Genomic DNA, 22,313 nt, shown 5'->3' on the forward strand with positions numbered 1-22,313 from the left:
TTCAGTAGTTTGAACCAAAACTTTTTAATTGCAAGATTTTGTATCAGTCATCTCAAAGGGCTTAAAATAAAAAACAATATTGCAAAGTCACAGAATAAAGCTACAATCTTAAAATAGTTAAGTTAGTCTGTGTCTGCATGTGTCTGTTACTCAGTCATTTAACATCAAAGATATGCATGCAGAAAACTGTACATGGCAGTGTGTTTATTCCACAATATAATGCAAACAACACCATCATCATTGGAAAAAAAAAACAATACAATTTGTCAATATTCGCCCTGAAACATAATCAGTGTTTAGGGCTAAAAGGTTGATTATAATAAATTGTTCAAATAACAATTATTTCAAATCTATAAACTGCACCCAAACCCAAACGAAATAAAGAAACTCCAGCGCTACTGCTACAGAAACACCTATGGGAGAACACTGGTCATTTTTAAGGCATAAAATATCATCAGGATTACAGACATCATCATCATCTTTCTCACAAACAAAAACTATACAACATATACACAGTCAAAACATGAAAACATGAGTGTTGTCATCCGAAAGTACAGTAGTACTCTCAAAAAGGCATTTGGCTAAGATATTGAATTAAACCCTAGAGAGATAGTTGAGGAAAAAAATCTATCAAATTATGCAAACAAGGTTTGATTCCTGTAGAGGTCCAAACAATATTGGGATTTCACCATAAATAAATGTATCTCAATTTTTACCCAGAAATGCTGCATTACATTTGCAGAATCTGTCCAATATAACAAAAGCTGTAATAATCTGCTGTTTACTGGAGCCCATTCAGTTTTTCCGGCGGTAAGATGGGATGAGTGCTCATTTCCTGCAAGTGCACTTGCAGTGATTTTGATTTACTGTTTTCCATCAGTGTTACGGATCATGCTAACTGGTTTGATTCTTTTCGTTTAAGGTTGTTTGACTTTTGATACTCTTGGATATTTTTCGGGGAAATAAGCCAATGATACAGTGCCTGAGAAAGCTAATGTGGTATCAGGGGATAAGCTTTGTTTGGATCAACACCTCTAAGGCAGTTATTGTGTTAAATATTACAGCTTTATGAGTTTAGAACATGATAGAATTGTTCATCTTCATTTATGACCTATATACCCCGCCCACATTGTGATACTGAGTTCACACCATATATATTATTCCCCAAACTCCATATTGCACATAATCACTCATACACACAAACACCCACACGTTGTTATAATGTACACATTTTGGCTTTATACTCGACACTACTGTGAATTCAACTACCTTACGATTTTATGATGTGTATATTTTCACTGGAGTTGCCTATGGGAGATGTTGACTTAGAGTGCCCCACATCCATCACTGGAAATGAGCCATTTAAACAGAGCACCCCAGTCACAAACCTCAATGACATTAGTGTAACTGAATCTTAATGTCATAATGTGATGAGTGGGTAGGTGACTGTATTTCCCCAGAGAGGCCAGTGAGGAGAGCTGATATTTTTTAAACTATGTAACACTAATAATGTGTAACATCGTTTTGACACTGATTAACACATTAAAGAGGTACGACAGATCAAATCTAATAATTATCAGGTAGGATGAGTCATTGTTAATGCAGCCCTAACATTTCTGGATACCATGCATCTTGTGACAAATAATGATACAGCATGTGTTTGCTATTAAAACACTTTGCTGTACCTACAGTAAGACTAATGGCAGAGTTGCTAATACTGTCATCATAATCAAGTTATCATTTAAACTGTCTATACTGAATATTAAGTACCAAAAACATTAATAGTTTGATTACATGTTTGTTCAATACTCATTGCTTGAACAGTTTCTGATTCTGTGCGCAGTGATTGTTGGACTCAGTGAACATAATATGAACCTTACAGTACAGAACTAGCTGTGTCACAAGTAAACACTGTTTTCTTCACCATTTAGAGAAGATTGAACATGTTTAAGAATAAGAACCTCAAACCCCTTAAAGTTAAATATATTGTATCTTTTCAGAGCAGCAAAATGGTGTCAATATCACAACAGAAAGGCCACTAAAACACACTAGAGGCGAGTGCTAAAGTCCGTCTTTGAAACAGTGAACTGCGACAGTAAAGATGTAACAGTGAAATAAACTGGTTTAAGTGGAGTGGCAGCTGCACCAGGCAGTAGGTTCAGGGGCACTGAGAACTGGTTGTGGAAACTATTCTCCTCATTAAGCTCAATACACGTTACATGTATTTTTCTACTGGATTCTGGCAAAATTCACAGGCCATGTTCTCATGGTAACAAATTGTCCTTTCTTCTTCATTAATGCCATCATGTCCTGTAGGAAATATGGAGTTGACTTTCGGTTTTTACTGATTTGTAGTTTGTAGTCAAATTGATCAAATAAAAAATATCAAAAGACAGAATTCAAAAATTACAGTTAGAATCACTAAACAATATACAAAACAACACATTGTTTTTTTGTTTTTTTGTTTATCCATTCTATTTCTTGTGACTGTACATTCTAAGTCTCTTCCTCCCGTCTTGTTTCTTTTAATTGTAAATCTAAATGCGACCTGGTGTTGACCAATCAAAACCAGCCAGTCTCTCCATTTGCTTTGACTGACCCATTTTCATCAGGTCTCTGTCTCTCTCTGTTGTCAGCTACAGGTCATCACAAAGGTGAAGGTCGCCGTCAGGCTCCAGGGAAGTGAAGTGGTCCTGAGCCATCAGGTAACATGAGAGCGGCGTCTCTCAGACATCTTGGGGAACACCCTGCTCTCTGCAGCCTGAGGAAGAGGAAGGTGAGATGCAGATAGAGGGGAGGGAAAAGAAAAAGATGTTTGACTGCTTGTAGAAATCATCATCGCAAACTATTATCTGGCTTTTATGGCCCCAGTTAAGAGACGTTTTAAAGCACTGCATGTGATTACAAAACATTTATTTTGAACTTTTGACAGTAATTGCCTTTCTTCATTTCATTTAATTGAGGGAAGTGAAAGCAGAGAGGTCGGCAACAGCTACAGGAGCTAGGCTGAGGCATTAAGAGCTAAATCATAAGCTAAATCATTATAGAGTACTGGCTGGCAGGTTTATCCATTACCCCAACTTCCGCAGAGTGACGAAACAATACCAGTCTGGCTTGCACTATGGTTTCAGATTGATTAGAGACTGTATCAGTGTTGGATAAGATACTTCTCTTATTAATAAGCCACCATTTCTAAAATCAGACGTGTAACAGCCTCACAAAGTACACAGTTTGTGCGTTGTGAGCAGGTAAGTATCGGTGTACATTTGGCTAGGAGCGGTGTCCATTCAAGTAAATGATGGACAGGTCCTTGTGTAACTGACACATTAAAAGGAATCCAACCCATTCCCGTTTTTAAAGGTGCCAATTTTTGACAACTATTGGCACCATAGAGGAATGTTTTAAAGAGTGGGTCCCTTTCTTGTAAGCATCACATCCTGGAGGGCTCTGTGATGTACAGTCCTGCTGACAGTTTTACAGTCCTCCACTGATCAACAGTTGGTGCCAGTTCGTCTCTAAGAAACTGAGCAATGTGCCAACGAAGGCAGGGGAGAAGAAGAAGAAGACTCCTAGCAAGCAAACATGGACATATACAATGTAGACTCCAAATCCTTCCAAATATAAACATAAATAGGTAACCTTTAAACAGATCTTGGCAGCTGTTCTCGAAATTTCTCATCGATTACCAGATGAAGCAGATGACGTTTGCTCATTGGTCACGAGGCTTTCAGCCACATCACATGCTCCTCCTCTCTGAATGGGACAACTGTGCAAACTGCAACCGCTGATTACTGTTCATCAAGACTGAACTTTGATACTTTATGTTTAAGCCAACATGGACAAGGAGTCCTAGAAGAGTTCATGCGTCCAGAGTTCCATGACAACGTAGCAAACTCCGTCCACTGATGAAGACCATGATTTGAGAGCTTGAACTTTGATGCTTGAACTCATGAGGATTAGGTTGCCTTTTTGTGGATACCAGACATATTTTGTAATTCCTGTACAGCCCAAATGAGAGGTCGTGAGAAAGGTCTGAATAAATGTTATTTCTAAGCCTGGGAAATGTGGTTATTTGTTTTGGCATACTTGATATCTGTGTTAATTTTAGTCAAGCTGACTATTCATTCTGTGATATGCCCCTATGTCACATTTTTTTCAACTCACTGGGAAACTGTTGATAATGAGTAAAGGAAAAAAAAGAAACACCTACCATCAGAAACTGCGGTTCATGAAGAAGGGGAGCAGCGGGAGGAGAGAAGAAACAAGACAGAGACAGTTAGTCGGGATTTGTTTTCAAGTTTTCAAGCACTCTGTGTATATGTGATGTTGACTGTCTCGGAGTAACACAGAACAGGCAAAACAATGCACTCTAGGAACTTTCAAGGAGGAAAGAAAATCTGATCTGACCTTGTTTGATTCAGATACATCATGTACACAATTACAGTAACACAACCCTGGTTCACTGGATCGATGAACAGAAAGAGATGGAGACAGGAAAAGAGGGAAACAGAGAGACTAGAAAACAAAAACTGAAGAAGAAACTGAGGTGGAGAGGGAAACTGGGGGCGGGCAGAGAGTGAGAGGAATAATATGAGAGAGAAAGAAAGGGAGCAAGGATATGGAAAGATCAAATAGGAACAATCATTAGATAGAGAGAAAGGCAGGAGGAAGGCGATCAGTGGGAGGAAGATCATATCATGATCATTAGATAGATGGAGAAAGAGAAGAGAAGGAGGGGAGTTTGTAGAGATGGAGGTGTGGAAATAAAGAATACATTGATCATGTGTAACTCGGGCTCATTAGAGGGGAATAAAAAGACAGAAATGGAAGGAGAAAATTGATAAATATGAAACATTATCAGAGTGATTCATTGCATAGGAAGAGGTAATAGCTCAATAAGAGCCTAAAGCTCCAAGTCATGTACTGTGGTGATGAGTAGCTGAATAATAATGAATCTTAGTATGAAAGAGCATGCATGATTTCAGCACGACAGTTTGACCCTCAGTGCTAACAGGAAAATGAATTTCATGTTCAATATAAATATTCAATACACTGCTAGCTGTGAGCGCTATTAGGACGATAGATTTAAGCAGCAACAGTTGAATAAGACGTGTGCCCAGCGGCCTGAAAAACAGTGGGGAGCAGCGAACAAAAACACATCGGGGGGGCTGCTCACTCCCACACAATTACTGTACCTCACACACTCACACACACAAAAACACAAACGCACACAGACACTTACAAGCATGTACACGTTTCGATACACACGCAGGCAGCAATTACCTCACATACCCATACTCATACATAGGGAAAGATGACAGTACTATGGTAATACAAAGGCTGCCTCGGTGCAATGAGACAATAGTGACTCTCTCTCTCTCTCTCTCTCTGTGCGTGTGTGTGTGTGTGAGTGTGTGTGTCAGCACTTGTTCGTGCATCAATGCCTGAGGAGAAGACACTACTTTCTGACAGAGAAGACAGTGAAATTACCCAACCTCTCTGTCTCTACATCTACATCTACCTCTGCTTCTTTCTTTCTTTCTTTCTTTCTTTCTTTCTTTCTTTCTTTCTTTCTTTCTTTCATCGGATATTTCTGCAAAAAACACAAGACTCTTTAAACAAGTGCTGCTAATTTGCTCCATGTTGTGAACACAAGACTTAAAGGAAAAGGTTCCATATTTTTGTTATTGTCAACAAATCCTATGAAATGAAAAATCCTGAACCTATAATAAGTTCGTTTCTCAATGCTTTCCAATGGACTGTCTGTGGCACCTGAACCACTGGTTTCAACTAAAGATTAATAATTTTTTTTTTAAATTAAACAGCTGGATGCTGTTTTCAGCAAATATTAATCAAACAGAAGTAAATAGTGCATTTGTAGAGCTGCAGATTAATATTCATTTGGCAACCTGACAGTATATGAGGGAGTCAAAATAAACTACATTGTCTGTGCATATCATAATTAAGGAATATGCCACCCAGTGCAACAGAGTGGCTCAGTGATGAGTTTTTAATAGTTTTTAGTCAATTTGAAAAAGTGTCTGTGCACTTGAATTGTGACAGATGCATCAGATAAACTGACGAGACTGCAATCACTACATTATTGCCAAAAGGCCTTGGAAAACTGAAAAATGAAACTGACAAGGATTTAATTGTTCTATTTCTCACATCGCTGCAGACTGTTACCCTGACTTTATCATGACAGTGATGTTTGACCCAGACACCTGAAAATTGTTATAATTCTACTTTCATGCTGTAAACATGTCACAATTTTTAGATGTACTTTATACACCGACCTTAGCCACCCACTACACGGTATGTGTGAGACAGACAAAAGAAAAGGAGACGAGACTGAGATAAAAGGTGAAGAGAACAGAAAAGAAAGACTGTCAGTCAGTCAGAAAGACAAACACAGATGGACAACTACTGACTTGCGAGGATGACCATGTCCATTCCCCAGAAGATGCTCATGATCCATCCCACCATGATAACGGCAGTCAGTATCTGGATCAGGGCTGCTGCCACATTGAGCCAGAACACACAGCACACACCTCGCTCAGAGATCAGCTCACTGCGAGCTCCACACAGCACCGTGAACGCTGAAATGAAAGTACCTGTGGGACAAACCCAGGAAGACATCTTGTTATACACAAAACAAAAACTACACAGTTCAATGAAAACTTTTTTTTTTTTTTTTTTTAACAACCATGAGGTACTTTTGTATTACGTCAGTGCATTTGACATGATGAAATACTTTGAATGAGATTTCCACTCTGTTTAATTTCTAGTGACGTATACCGGACAGAAGACTCCAGACTTTCAAATGAGATAAACTAGAAGAGACACGAGCTGATCGCCGCTGAAACAATGACACAGTGTAATTCACAGCAGTGCTTGCTCATGCTAACATGCTCACAATGACAGCTTGCTAACAAGCTGATGCTTAGCAGCTAATGTTTACCATGTTTACTATCTTACTTTAGCATGTTGGCATGGTAACACTTGCTAATTACTGCTAAGCACAATGACTGATTAGTGATTAGTGAGGGAATGTGGTTAGTAGTGCACCAAAGGTTCATCCTCTCAACACCGTGTGCTGTATTACTGTAACTGATTTCATGATAATCCACACAGTAGCCTAATTGTTGATATATTTTACTAAAAAAGTCAGGGAATCAGCAAAGTTAGAAAGCTTCAGGAACTCCATCTAGTAGTTTTAGAGATATTCCCAACATTTCCCCCAACTTAAACGACCATATACTGTTGCATATTCCTAGGTAGTATCATATACAGTGCAGTAGACAGTTGTAGACTGAAACTGCTCAATACAGTGTTATCTCACACTGGAGTAAGTGAGTCAGTACTGGTGAGTATCTGGCCGTGGCTGCAGTGGATCTATGCCTTGGAAAAGAGTAGAGCTCACATGCTCACATCCACTGCTTCTAAAGTGAAACAGGATTATCTCAGCGGACGATGCTCATCTGCCTGAATGAAATCCAATATCACCCCTCGTCCTGTTGTCTGGAGACCTGTAACTTCCCAGAACCTCTTCATGTTACAGTTGGTGTGTGCGTGCGTGCGTGCGTGCGTGCGTGTGTGTGTCTGTGTGCATGTGTCAAACACAGAGGCAAGTGTAAACCTCAGTGCTCACAAATCAGATTATTTCATCATAGAATGTTTCCATAACAACATCACCTCAGGAAAAGGACACACACACACACACACACACACACACACACAAACACACACTGAATTTACTCTGTATCCCAGGTCTACCTCATGTTATCAATGGTATATTTAGATTTGCCTTCTTAGCTAGCACTGTTGCACCCTATCTGTTTTTTTATTGTTTATTTTTTTATGACTTGTAATTTTCATTTTGAAACATAACAGTTCTGTAAATAGAAACTTCCTCAATGTCCTGTTCCCACTCCTCTTAAACACAGACATAAGAGGGGGAATCCAAAAATAGATAGAAGTTTTCTCATAAATAAAGAAAAGAGAATTAAACAGTCTGAGAGAATTGAAAAGTCTCCCATTGAAATCAGTGCCACCATTGTTCTTCCATCTCATCTCAGAAATATGCACGCCCCACTTAAGACAACATTTATGTAACTCGACGATATTTATGTCACCGCTGCATATGACATTCTTTCATCTGCTGCAGCTTTTCTCAATCTAGTCAGCTCTTGATGATAATTCACCATCCAGTATTTATTGCCATCTGGGCCCAGTCTTTGACTGATCGCATTAAAACAGACAGTACCTCCAAAAATATTGTCTAAAGTTTTTGGCAGAAAACCTCAATTCATTATACAAATATAACAGCAAATTTTTGTCTAGTATTCATGTATTCTTGGGCAAGGTGTATGTACTGGCTACAATCTGGCCACAGTCTCTTTTAAACCAGGACTATATAGTGACCTACTGAGGTCCAGCATTATTATGGACATTTATACATTTTATGACTGTTACCCGTGAATCTTTTAACATTATACAGGATCAGATTTCATTCCACATAATTCAGCCACCGACCACAGGGTTTGCTTAATTCTACCTATTTTTAGTTCTAAATATTTATGAGACACACCAGTTAACCTTCAACATTCTCAGTGTGATTTTGTATTTCAGTGTTATTCCACTTTCTTATTTACTTTCAGAAAGTCTTATTGAGTATAAAATGCCTTTTGTAAAACTGTCTGAATATAAGGTCCTTGCTGGTTGATTCATGAAGTCTAAGAAATGTTTTCATTTGTACAAAACCTGAAATTATTCAAAGGCTCATCTGATGTTTGGACTCTCTCTTTGCAGGGTTTGTGTACCTTTTGGTAAATCCTGAACTGAATGCTGTGAAAATTGAATGCGACACGAGAAATGCGTGGTGGGCGTTGTTTGCATCATGGCCTTGGCCCTTCTCTTTCTGCTAGCTGCATTTCTTGTCACATTGGAGGAATTCAAGTAACAGTGCAAGCCAAGCAGGTGGGGGGAGGGAGGAACAAGAATGGCCAGGCTGCCAGCTGCATCGTGGGTCTTGGGAGTGAGGAAAGGCCAAAGTCGACTCATGTAGAAGTTAGCATCTTATCACTTTTTCTCTATCAGTGTCTTCCTCTCTGTCTTCCTCTCTGTCCACTTCTCTATTTCCACATATCTCTTTTTGATTAGCTATAAATTAACAGGCAAATGAAAAACTCAGCGCCCTGCCGCAATGACTCTTTCCATACAAACACAGACATACCAGATACACTCAGCGTGTCCCATAATCTCAGACAAACCTGAACGAACACCATAATATTTACTTTCACATGGCCTACACTGGCCTTATCTGGAATGGGTTCCAGACAGCACAATCCCAGAATAGTAAGCAGCCCCAGAAAAGAAAAAAAAAAATTAATTCAACATATACATGTGGAGAAAGATGAATTAGATATTTACTTTTCTTTTCAAGCTTTTAGCTGATGCTCATTTCAAAGCCTCTCGAAGAAAGAGCAACAGTGGGCTATAATGAGCTTCCACCCAGGGCCGATATGGTCTGATCAGGCTGAGAAATTTTCAGGTCACAGAGGCCACACCCACCAGCAGATGCTCTGGCTGCTGGTGGAGCTGCCCACCTCCAGACATGACAGCAAGCTGGTGGCTGAGTGGTTACACATCACTTCCATCTGAGTTTCTGGCGTGTAAAACAGGATCTGTATGGTCTGGTAGCTTTTATCTGTGTGTCTACCAGCTCCTGTAGTCTCTGTCATGTGTTTGGATATTTGATGATCAACATGTACATCAGGACTGCAAATAATCTGCTAAGATTTGTTATGATTATTTGATCATTTGGTGTGTTCAATGGTGAAAAGCACCTGGGGCCAAACTGAAATCTTCAAATTGCTTGTTTTTCTGTCCCACAGTCCAAAAACCGGACAAATGTTCATATCTAAGGCTGCATCCACACTACTATATTTTCATTTTAAAACATATCTCTACTCCGTGGTTTTTGAGCCCTGAAAACAAAGAGTTTTGGAAACACTGCTGGACCCGTTTAGTTTGAAAACTCTGGGGTTGCATTGTAGTCTGGACGCGCGAAAACGGAAACTTTTGGAAACTATGACACAGACACCCATTGTTACCTGAGTGGGTCTTATCAGCCTCGACTACCAGATGTCAAAGCAACATGGATAACGGAATACAAGCATTATTGACCTTGCTGTCTTTACCGGCAACTATTGTGCAGTTAAATTCTACATTTATGGTCTTTGCTGTTCCTCGTCACCAACTCCACATCTTTGCCTACATGTATCAGATCGCTTTTTCCCTTTTTTGGGGGGAAAATATCTGCTTGCTGTGGCCAAAAAGGACATGAGAGCGGTAAGAGTGAACCAAAACACTAATGCTGCGGGTTATAAAACCAAAACAATGAATCGAAAGACACGAAAGCCCTTAAAAGAGCAGAGGGAAACTGCAGCATTGGGCGATGGCTCTCTGTGGTGTCTTCACTAAGATGTAGCACATGTAATCTTTTGGTCCATTGTTAGCATGAAATTTTCAATTAGAGCAACTTTAATTTACCCTCAGATTTATTTTTGCTATTATAGGCCACTGGCAGCATCGGCATCAGATTTCCGTGCTTTCTCATTTTCCTCCCATGGTCTCTTTGTTTAGTGAGCAGCAGTTATGAAATATCCAAGATTACCACATGTGATTCATTCCACACCACAGGCAATATCAAAGCGGTAAAATAATTTAATTACTCCACACTCTGTAGCAGCTGACCTCTTGCAGAGCATTTCAAACTGCTCTTAACCGACCCTGTATGTGTGGAGATGGATGAAAAAAAACTCAACCTATATATGTGCTCAACAATTCTCCCCTGCAATAATAAAGGTTTAATGAATCTTTAATAAATCTTTAAACCGCTCTGTTACAAATCGACTCTAACATTCCTCCGTGTGTGAAAAGCTCTTGGATCTTCTGGATGCTGCATGTGGGAGATTGTGAGTGTGCATGTGCATACGTGTGTGTGTGCGCGTGTGTCTGTGCCTCGATATTACCCAGACTAATGACTATAATTACACAGAGAACTCTACAGAGCACCCACTGGTAGTGTGGGAGGTTAATGATGGAGTGTAAGAGTGTGAAAGACAGAAAGAGAAGGAGAGAAAAAGGAGAGATAAAGGGAGAGAGAAAAACAGAGGGATGAAGAGAAAGAAAGGGAACAATTTAAGGAGACTATGTGCTGTAGAGGAGTGTTGGGAAAGTTACTTGAAAAGATAGCATTAAAAGCATTGCAATACTTAAGAAATGTAAAACCAACTGTAACTGCATTAAAAGGAGTGGATATCACTCCATCAGCCTCGTTGAAAGTTACTCTGTGGATGTTTACTGTACACTGAAACATTTCTTCAGGTTTTCTCAGGGCCTCTGTCTTCTTGGGCCCACAGAACATGAGCATTACGGACTTCCTCTGGCTGAGCTGGCTGTGTCTGAGGACACATGAGTGCCAAGAAAATAATTTACCAAAACAGGTCTTTGAGACTTTTCACATTTTATTGGTGCACACTGATATTTGCAAGTAGAAACTGGTCAGTTTATCAGAGAAAGCTTTAATCTAGATACAGGTTGGAAATACAGCCCATCTCCAGGATTAAAACTGTCAAGAGACATTAAACCATCGTGGCATCACACGAGAATGGTTTTCCATGATTACATCCCTCAGTAACATTTCGCATTGTTTAACAAACAACGAGGTTTGTTGTGCCATAAGCCTTGCAGACATTTACAGTATGATTCTAACTGTTGATCCGAGTCACATTTCAATGGACAATGTGTGTGGTGATTATCAGGGTACTGTACAGTGGGTGTCAAGTAAGAGTGAAACCCTTTTCCCCAGTCCCCAGACCCTAAAATTAAACACTGAACTTGTTCCACATGTCTGTGAGCCTAATCATAAACACACAACTTGACCCAACTTTAATCTACAATAACTGGCTTTTGCCGTGTAGCTAACCCGCAATTAACTTTAAACATTCAAATGAGGAGGACAAACAAAATGTGTCCTCCCTTTAGAGCCTTTTCCAAATGTTATTTTCGTGGTGAGCCGGTTTGGTCCTCATAATGATAGAGGTCTCACAGAACACACACACACATACTCACAAGCATCCAGAGGCAAGACGTCAACATGACCCAGTAAACTGATGCAGTGTCTCAAATATCTTTACCATCAATCACACACACGTGCGCGCAGACACATAGACCCCCTCCCACCACCACCACCACACACACACACACACACACACACGTGACCTCTGCATACGCACTCACACTGAGGGCTAAATCACTTTAAAAATTCACTTTAACCCTGTGTCAAAGCTTCTCCCTTTCCAGTCCTCTTATGGCAAAGAGCACAACCCAACTAGTGAGCTGTAGTTTCCTTCACAATAAGTATGTGTAATTATTTACAAGCTGACAGCTCATTAATGTTTACACTGCACCGACTAACAGCCTCTGTGGTACTCACCAACAGATTTTTACTCACTCTTCATTACATTTCAGGGGCAATCTCAGGCTCTGGCAACATAACGTCAGGCAGGATTAGTGTGTAGTTAAAACAAGCGCGCCCGAGAGAAGGAGCTCTGGTTTGAGTTTCAGTTAGGAATACACTTTCACCAGTCAACATTTGTTTCTTGTAATCATAGTCACAATCTTTTCCTAACCATGATCAATAATCATGTGCCTACTAGCAACTATTCCTTGAGAAACAACACTTTATCTGTCCATCGATGCATCACCGCTGGTTGCCTTACCATGAGAATGATCGATCGTCTCATCTAGCTCTCAGAAAGAAGGTAAACGTGGATTTCCCAATATGTTGAATTATTCCTTTAACAAAAATTTTACTGCAGAAGCAGCTTTCACAAAGCTATTTTAGACTTGTCTGAAATCTTGGGCCAGTCTCAGTTTTTAGATTAGTTTCCTCCAACTTAGACAGTTTCCCAGAAATAAAGACTGACTTATTTTAGGCTTAAAAAGTTCACCACCCTACCCCCCATGCAAATTTTCAACTAAGAGCCATGTATCCATGGTAACAATCAGTTATAAATCTGCTGAACAATTATATCAAATGACAAAAAAGGGAAAACGCATCTCATAATTTGTGGTTTTAACTTTAACTTAAAGGCAAGACTTAAAGGTTAAAGGCAGCAGAAACTGACACAAGCATCATGTGTTTGATAAAATTTACTTCCCCATGAAAAAGACAACATGTGTTTGTATTGTTCAAAAGCCTATAATAAATATTCAAGGTTACATTTTTTTTTTTATTAAACCAATGCTCCATTTGCAAAATCAGACCAGTTAACCATGTGATCCCAGGCTGGTTTACAACTAAGTGCCATGTTTCTATGGTAACAGTCAGTGATACCTGCTGACCAGTGGCACCAAATGATACAAACGCATTGAGTCCTGCAACATTAAGAAGCCACTGAATCTCAGCTCTGCTAGAGGTTTTTTTGGATGAATTTTCCCAGCGAAATGTCCTCGTTACTCTTGAATTCAAATTTGCTGGAGGGAACGGACCTGAGTGGTTGGACACGTCAGCCATGTTTTCTTTTTTTTGAAAGAAGTCTTAATATACTCTGAAATCACAGTGAATCAGTCTCACTTAAGAGAAAAGGCTTAGATAGTGATACTGATACAACGGATAAATTTAGATATCTATCTGAAAGCTGACTAGAACTACGCCATAGTCAAAGTCTATCTTTGGGAAACTGAACCTATAGATATTAATCAGAAAATGCTCATGTGAATAGTTTTTTTAATATTCATTAAGGTCACACAGCTTGTGTCTCAATTCAGGTACTGCTTCGAAGGCTGCATTTGAAGACCTCTGTGTTATAGTGTGATGAGAAGTAGTGTTGGTGGACTAACCAAAGATCTGGTTAATTGAACTAGGTCGGTGGAATTGTTGGTAACAGCAAATGAATTGGTTGCTCTCAGATTTATATTGTTTTCTTTCATTATCTATGGTGCATGGAAGGAAGACCATTCGTTCTATGGTTTTCACATTGTCTCCTTGTCCTCTAGAGCCTCTGCTGTCCAATAAAAACACTACACAGTGAACCATGAGACTACAAAAGCGGTCCATGAGAGTCAAGACTGACAGTGACACTCCCATAAGCCATTGTAATGTTTTAGTGCATTGAGAAGACTCTGCTCATAAAAGGCTGTGGCCAACACATAGACTCATCACAAACAGGTGACAGAATTAATAACCCAGTTGTTAAGGCTTAGACCGGTACTCCGCCAAACTGAACCAGATATTCCATCTCTAGCAACAAGGTATTTTGTTTCCAGGACAACATGGCCCAACCCATCCTAAGATTCACTCCATAGTGATGAATCACTTTAAAATCAGTATTCAAAAAGAGAATATGGCAGACTCAGCGAATACAACAGTGGCCGAAGATAAACAGTAAATCCTCCATAGACAAGATCATCTCATTTCACTCAAAACATGGACTGTGTCCTTCGACGGATGCAGATCCTGAATTGAGACACATCTTATGGGTCTCACTGTGACAGCAGAGACTGGGATGTGAGTTAAGCAATGAATGAAACTTTTCTTCTAGACTGTTGAGTAAAAACCTGTTAATGCTAACATTTGCTATGTAGCAATAGCAACATTTACAAATCGCTCCTTTAACAAAATGAGTTACTTTGACCCAAACCATGATCTTTCACCAACCCCAACCAAGACATTTTTGTGCATTTTAAGATTAGAATTTTTTTTTTGAAACAGCAGTGTTGCTTTGTTGCTCGTGGTGTCAGATCATGGACTTTGTCATTTCATTTGGAGGACTTGTTGGCATATAGTGGACAAATGGACAAATGTTCAGCAATTTGAAAAATGAAAGAGATATATTACACACACACATTGTGTCATCTTATCAGTGTTATCGTCAGAAAATGTGACTTCAGTTTTGAAAGCCCAGTATTTCCAGTTCAGGTGAGTTTTTATGTTTAAGTGATCCAGTAACTGTTGCTCTGCACATAGGCTCTTTCCACTGCGATGTTACAGACATAAAACAATACCAAGGACCCAGGTGCTATCTGTTGTTCTATAAGTGTCCTACATTATTTGTCATTGTGCTGGTACGCTTTGTATATGTGCATGTTTGTGAGTGTTAATTCATACACCTGTGTCTGCATGTCTGCTGGATATGTTGTTCTGCTTTGACAGGAGTCAGAGCCATATCCCATCGTATCCCGCACGCATTGTGTTCATTTCAGTCAGTGTTGTCATGGCAACTGGCTGCAGCTATTCAATGAAATGTCAAGGCATTCTGGCAAACCCTACATACACTTTCACGTTATACACACACGCACACACTAGGATGAGCCTTGATGCTTTTCATACATGCTGGGGACAATTTTGAAGAGAGGGAAGCATTTCAGCCAAAAGGGGGGAAACAGAGTGTTTGGGTCTCTGTGTTTGCTGACCCTGTTTTATTACACAGCTGTTTGTGACATTTTCAAGCAGTTAATAATTCAACACTTATTGTGAAAAGGTTTCAGCAAATAAAAGAGATGAATGTGTGAAAGTGAGAGGAAAAAAAAAAGAATGAATCAGAGAGAAAGATCAGAAAATTTGGAAACCTTCTTCAGCAGTGAAAGATAAGAGTGAAAGCACAAAGAAGACGAGAGGACACAAACACACACACACACACAAACACACAAACACACATAATGACTCCCTCGAGAGTTATGACCAACACGTCGGAGTCGAAGGGCGGAGAGGACACATCATAGGTTATTTGGTGATGGACTCAGCTCTGAGTGATTGCTATGGAGACCTCAGTCTCACAATACCTTTAGAGAAAACATCTCAGTCTGACATTTTCTGTTCTCTGTATCTCGGTATTTCTCCTCTTTTCTTTGCACAGCATTATCTTCACTTCATAAACTGCTGCATGCTCTGCTTTTCCCGAGATAAACTCTTAAGCACTTTCTGTTATCATTTCATGTCCTGCTGCTTTCACCCTGAAACACTGAACTCATATAAATTGAAGAACAGTGTGAGTGCCGGCATGTGTGTCAGTGTGTTAGTGTGTGCCTGATGTGAGTGGGTATAAATTATGATGTGGGCTTATATATGTTTATGTAGCAATGTTGTTTTAGTGTGAATAGGATTTGGCAACAGTGGATACATTCTACTGTGTGTGTGTGTGTGTGTGTGTGTGTGTGTGTGTGTGTGTGTGTGTGTGTGTGTGTGTCTGTGTGTTTGTGTGTGTTTGTGTGTCTTAAGCTACCAGATGTTACATAATTTTACTATGCAAAGACACACATGCACAGACATCCAGCCAAAATGCAAAGGTAGGACAGAATGAAGAGATGTCCTAATAATAGAAAATGGTTTGTATCTGCATCAGAATGCACACAGTGAGACAAACGGATGGATTAACAGAGAATAACTAAATCTAAATTACTAAATTATTTGTTCTTTATACTTGTTCTTTATGCAAAATGAGAATGAGTCAGACTGGGGACTTCTGAGTTACAGCTATTTGAATTCCTCATGTTGCTCCAATACCACAATAGGTCAAATTGCACTGAATTTTTTAGAATCATTTAATGTTGTACACTGTGTCCAAGAGTTACAGCAATTTATTTCAAACTGGCTACAAGAATTTAATTAGTTATACACAAATAAACTGAATATCCAACAGCAATCTATTTATCAGGGTCATGAAAATACGTGTTATAACTCAAAATTTTACTTATGAAAAACAGAGAAAACATAAAGTGGGTTATAAATGGTAACACAGCATTAATAAAATTTTTCCTGTCTACTACTTATTACTAGATATCTTTGAACTCTGTTGGGTAGTTTTTGGGATAATCTGCTAAATATCTGACAAACAAGACAATATTGGACAGAAACACAATTTCCTTCACAGAGGAATATTCAGAGTTTTACACTCAATGTAATTCACATCTGTGTGATTATTTACATGTATGCACTGTGTATCTGGTGTATTGTATATGTTGTGGCCATTATTTCCATATTGTGATCTTGAGCAAAAAAACTACACCTAATGCAGTGATTAGCTCCGAAGGTGCCGACTGAAATCAACCTGTGTCTTTGCTGCTGAGTGGATCACTTCAGTTTATCATTGTGTGTTCCAGCTGACTGTGACTTGAATGCTACCAGAAAAGAGTTGCTGAAATGGCAGAGAACAGCGACAGCTGAAATGTGATAGCTGAAAATATTCCACAATAACACTTTGTTCTTGGTGAAATCCATAAATGACCGTGAACAGTTTTTAGGTGCTTTCTTGATGTTGTTTCATTGACTTCTTCAACGAGCAACAAGCCGCAAGTTTACAGAATAACTACGATCTCAGGTTTTGCACCTATAATAATGATGCAAATGTTGAGCCTGCCCACAGTGATGATGTCTCTGCCTGCTGTGATAATGCTGCAGCCTATAATGATGACACGTATGATGGATTTTTACACACACAGTGATGACATTTGTTCCTGCTGTGACATCTAGACTGCAGATTTGCTGCGCATTAACACCTGGCAGACTGAGGCTGTGTGTGTTTACTCTCTTATTTTAACACTGAGGGGTCTCCACTATATTTCCTACCTTTTTTCTTACACATGTATGCAGGCATACAGGAAAATACACAAATATACACACACTCACACACATAAGCAGACTGAGAGTGTCCTCCACAGTTAACATTAGTAGTTTTTTCAAAGGTTGAGTAAAAATAAATCCCTGAGTTTTTTTTTCCGAACTAATTTTAACTTTTCAGTGGCTGCAAACTTTAACGGTCGCTCTTCAGTCCCTCCTGTTATTTATTTATTTCCTTTTTCTTTTTCTTTTCTTTTTTTCATGTTGTTTGCTGGTATGCCTGCTTGCATCATGTCTATAAACTCCTCGTGTCCATGCGGGTCTTCCAGTTTCATGACCACTCAGTATCTTATTTCGCTGTTTTCAACTCTGCATGTTTACTTTTTCTCACAGTTGCTCTCTTTGGTTTTTACTTAGTAACTGTGTTTTTCTTTCTTTTACACAGATTAATAGACAGAAAGACTAAGACGTTATAAATCAGGAGGAGACAGATGAGCCACCTTACGCAAAAAAGGATTAATTCGTGATGAAAGCCTGATTCTCAACTTACCCAGTCCAGGTATGAAGGTGTTCAGAAACAGACAGATGACGGCCAGAGGGAAAGGCATTGTTGGTATCGCGGCCCGCAGAGGTCCCTTCTTCTCCCTGACCTCCACCACCACTCCTCCGCCAGCTGTAGGGGCCCCGGCCATGGCTTTGGCCCCCAGATTGTCCCCTGTCTTAACTCGCCCGTGCTCTGTTCCTCCCTCTTTCTGTGCCATCCCACTATTCTGTGAATAAAGACTAAAACCAGCCCCTCTCCCTCTAGTTAGATTACTAGTGATTCAGAAGAAGACAAAAATAATCAATAGTGATTGATTGTATCCCCAGAGAATCAGCTAAAATATTCAGCAGTATATATGAACATTTGGCTCACAAGTCACCACCTATGTCACACTAGCAAATGAATAACAACATCAACAGGTTGTGTAAAAGCAATTTCAATCTGTGGTTAATTGGAAAAAACAAAAATCTATATAAGTCCAAAGAATAACCAGAAATGCTTAAGGAGTACAAAATTTTCCCAGTCAATTCTCAAAACCTTCAGATTTATCCAGGGAATATTCTGGTGCCTAAAAGCTTTACATTTCAGTCTACCCTGGAGAGCTGTTATCTTCTTTATTCCTCTGGAAAAGTCACCTCATACTTGTAGTTATGAATGCCCCAGCAGGAAATAGTCTGAAGTAAAGTGAGACTTTTTTTTCTTCAAGATTGTTGACTTATCCTCACTTGAGTCCCTTCAAGAGACCACTCTGGCTCATCAGACGTCAGTGGTGTCTGCCATTTGTTTCCATGTCCAACATGTTCTTCAGGGATGCTGAATCAGTGACAGTTCCTCCTCAAAATTGTTTGAACGTCTTCAGGAAAATCCTCAAAAGACGTGCAGCACTTTTCAGAAATTTCCTCTGAAGTCACTTTCTTTTCTTCCTTTCTTTCTTTCTTTCTTTCTTTCTTTCTTTCTTTCTTTCTTTCTTTCTTTCTTTCTTTCTTTCTTTCTTTCTTTCTGTGAAATCACGCTCAACCCACACACCTCTCTCAAGACAGAGAAGAGAAAGTGCACACCACAACCCCTTTTTTCTACTAGGTCATCTCCCTCTCTCGCTCTCTCTCCCTCTCTCTTTCTCTCTCTCTTCCTATCTCTCCCTCCCTCCATGCGCTCCCCATCCTTTCCCTCCATTTAAAGGAACAGTGCACCAGTCTAATGTCACAGTTCAATGCGATCATATTCAACAAGCTGTTATTTGGTGCATCAATCACGGCTAATGCACTGAACGACTAAATGCATTAAAGTCATTTAAATTTGTGAGTAGGATGAACATACAGGCTTAATGCTAATAGATTTAGATTATAATGCTGTTTGTGCGCATTTATTTCATCCATTCATACATTTACAAGACATTTACTTTAGGTGAACAAGCATTTGATGAGGAGAAATAGACAGAGAGAATAGAAAGACATTTGCAAATGTCCCCAGTTTCTTCCGATGGGAACGATTTATATGTATTAATATGTAATATGCTAAAACATGTTTTCAAAACTAATTGTTGTTCATCCCTGTAATTATATATAAAACCATTTATATCTATTCAATACAGATATAGACTGAAAAAGAAACAAACACGAAAACAAGGGAGACAGAGAACGTAGAGCACAGAGACCTAAATGAAGACAGGAGAGAGAAGTTAAAGGAAGGTGGGACAAAGAAAACGAGGGATTAAAGAAGATAAAAATGGGTGGGGGGAGTTGTGGGTGATGGATGGCAGGGAGAAGTTGACAAGGTGAAGGGACATCCAGTGTCAATATCTCAGCAATCATTCATGCAACTCCCCAAAGAACAGACATGTGTACCCCCCCCCCACTGTCTCACTTCTCCACCTCCTCTCCCTCTTTTATTCTTCTTTACCTCTTCTCACATGAACTCTATTTTAACACAAGCGATAGAGTAGAAATCGGTGCAACCCTGGAAACCCTTAAATTATTCTCAGCCTTTGTGTTGGCCTCTCTCTCTCCCTCTCTCTCTATCTCTTCTTCTTCTTCTCTTTCCCTCTCTCTCATCTCTATTTGGTCTCCTAGCAACCCAGAAAGCTGTAGGCAATTATACGGAAGATATTGATCTGTAGGATTTTGGTCCTTTCTCTTACCCCCCCCCCCCCCCCCCCCCCTTTCTCATCTCTCCATCTCTGCTCAAATCCCACTTTTAATTTCCTTTTAATCTGAAACGCACAATTCAGCTGCTGCAGAAGGTAGTTTTACGTTTTTTGTCATGCAAAGCAGCGTTATCGTGTCTCTGACAGCACAGGACTGGGAAATCTGGGCCGCTTAACCCAATCACCATCGGATTGTTCAGCCAAAGGCATGCTGTTTAATGTGCTGATACTTATTACCATGACAACGTGATGGGAAAAGTTATATGGAAGCCGTCTTACAGTGACTTTCTGGTTATGAGAATTACACCAGGGACTGAGAAATGTACCTCTGTTAGGCTAGTGATAAATGACCAACATTAGACTGGTTATTTACTGTCTAATTTCCATTACAAGTGAGCATCTTAATAAGCCTCTAATTGTCTGCGAGTGTGTGTGCGCGCCTGTGTGTAAGATATATTCAGCTGCAAGACATATTCAGCAGTGTGCGAAATGAAACATAACTCTTCCCTAACTTGTCTCATTTGCTGTTGTTTGTTGACTGTAATTGTCATCTATCATTGGCTTTCATTTTCTGTTCCTGAAGCAAAGTGTGTGTGTGTGTGTGTGTGTGTGAGAGAGAGAGAGAGAGAGAGAGAGAGAGAGAGAGATACTGGCAGGTGTTTTCACACATGCTGTGACACTTGCTAAAAAAATGTTCTTGCACATTCAAGTGCGTGAACCTCACTTCTCCCTGTCATCTTTTTTACTCTTTCTCCATCCTATCTTGCTGCTGCACACACAACACACACTCACACTCACTCTCTCATTCTCTCAAGGTTTTAATTTATATTGATCCCATCTGTCAGGAAAAGCTGACATCACACACTGGTTATTTATATACATGTGTGTGTGTGTGTGTGTGTGTGTGTTCCTGAAGGCATCCCATTGTGTCCCTCGCCCTGGACTGGATCACCCCAGTGACTGTTCACACACTCCTTTATTGTCTCCTTTCATCTGCAGACTCTCGCTGGCTTTTATGTTTCTCTGTTTTTCCTCGTTTTTATTTCTCCCAGTCTCCCATAGTCCCATGAATTCCCCATACAAGCGAATCACAGCTGATTATGTTTTCTCTCAGCATTTTATGAACAAAATAAACCACAGAAACAACTATTATGAACACATCTCTGCACAGGAAATAATAAACCTTTCTATATCCCAATATCTAGATCTGATGAATTCAGCATGAAGGAAGTTGAAATACTCACTGGTGGAAGGTAACTAAGTACCTTCACTCATGTACAGTTCTTGTACATTACTTGAGAATGTTAATTTTCTGGTAATTTATACTCCCACTTGACTACATTTCAGAGGGAAGTTACTGCACTATGCTTATTGAATGACTTCAGTTACCTCGTAGATTCATATCAATAATAGAAAATAGAATCAACAAATAAAGTAGGATGTATCATTATGGGTTAATCTACCCAGTAGAACATAAAGTAGTTAAAATGAGCTCCAACTTTTCCAGCTGCACCATTAGAGTAATGTAATTACCTAATCAAATCAATGCATCAATAAATATAACCCAATTATATGATATACATTATACAGTACATCAATGGGTCATTGTGCATAATGAGTTTTTAAGTTCTTTTCCTGAAGTATATGTTAATACTTTTGTACTTGTGCTCATGTCAATATGGTTACTGGTTACTTTTTAGATTAAGATTTAAAAAATAGGCCTCAATAAAAACATACTAATCTTAATATACGCCATTGTTACAGATTAGAGCAGTTGCTCCCAAACTTTTTATCTTATTATCCCCCCCCAAAAAAAATAAAAATAAATAATGATGATGTTTATGAGTTGTTGTCACTCCCACCAAAAACTCATTTCTCCTCAAGGCCCAAAGAGGACAAATGATCCATAATTTCACAAAAAAAATCCCAAAAGTTTGTGCAACAGAACTACAGATTAACACTGTGACCTTTTGGACTGGTCATAACACTAGGTTGGTGAA

At 39.4% G+C, this 22,313-nt stretch overlaps 1 protein-coding gene across 1 annotated transcript; it reads right to left on the bottom strand.

The window, feature by feature from the left end:
* stum (stum, mechanosensory transduction mediator homolog) lies at nt 1-19,256 on the bottom strand. The gene is made up of 3 exons (XM_071478938.1): nt 18,177-19,256; nt 6,414-6,614; nt 1-2,752 (listed from the first exon to the last, which is right to left on the bottom strand). The coding sequence occupies exons 1-2, from the start codon at nt 18,385-18,387 to the stop codon at nt 6,424-6,426; spliced, it is 402 nt and encodes a 133-aa protein (XP_071335039.1). The 5' UTR covers nt 18,388-19,256; the 3' UTR covers nt 1-2,752; nt 6,414-6,423.
* Between the last annotated feature and the right edge of the window lie 3,057 nt (nt 19,257-22,313).

This window comes from Trachinotus anak, unplaced genomic scaffold (assembly GCF_046630095.1).
Source record: "Trachinotus anak isolate AG129_WGS33_773 ecotype Australia unplaced genomic scaffold, CSIRO_AGI_Tana_v1 ptg000005l, whole genome shotgun sequence".
Classification (NCBI taxonomy): domain Eukaryota; kingdom Metazoa; phylum Chordata; class Actinopteri; order Carangiformes; family Carangidae; genus Trachinotus; species Trachinotus anak.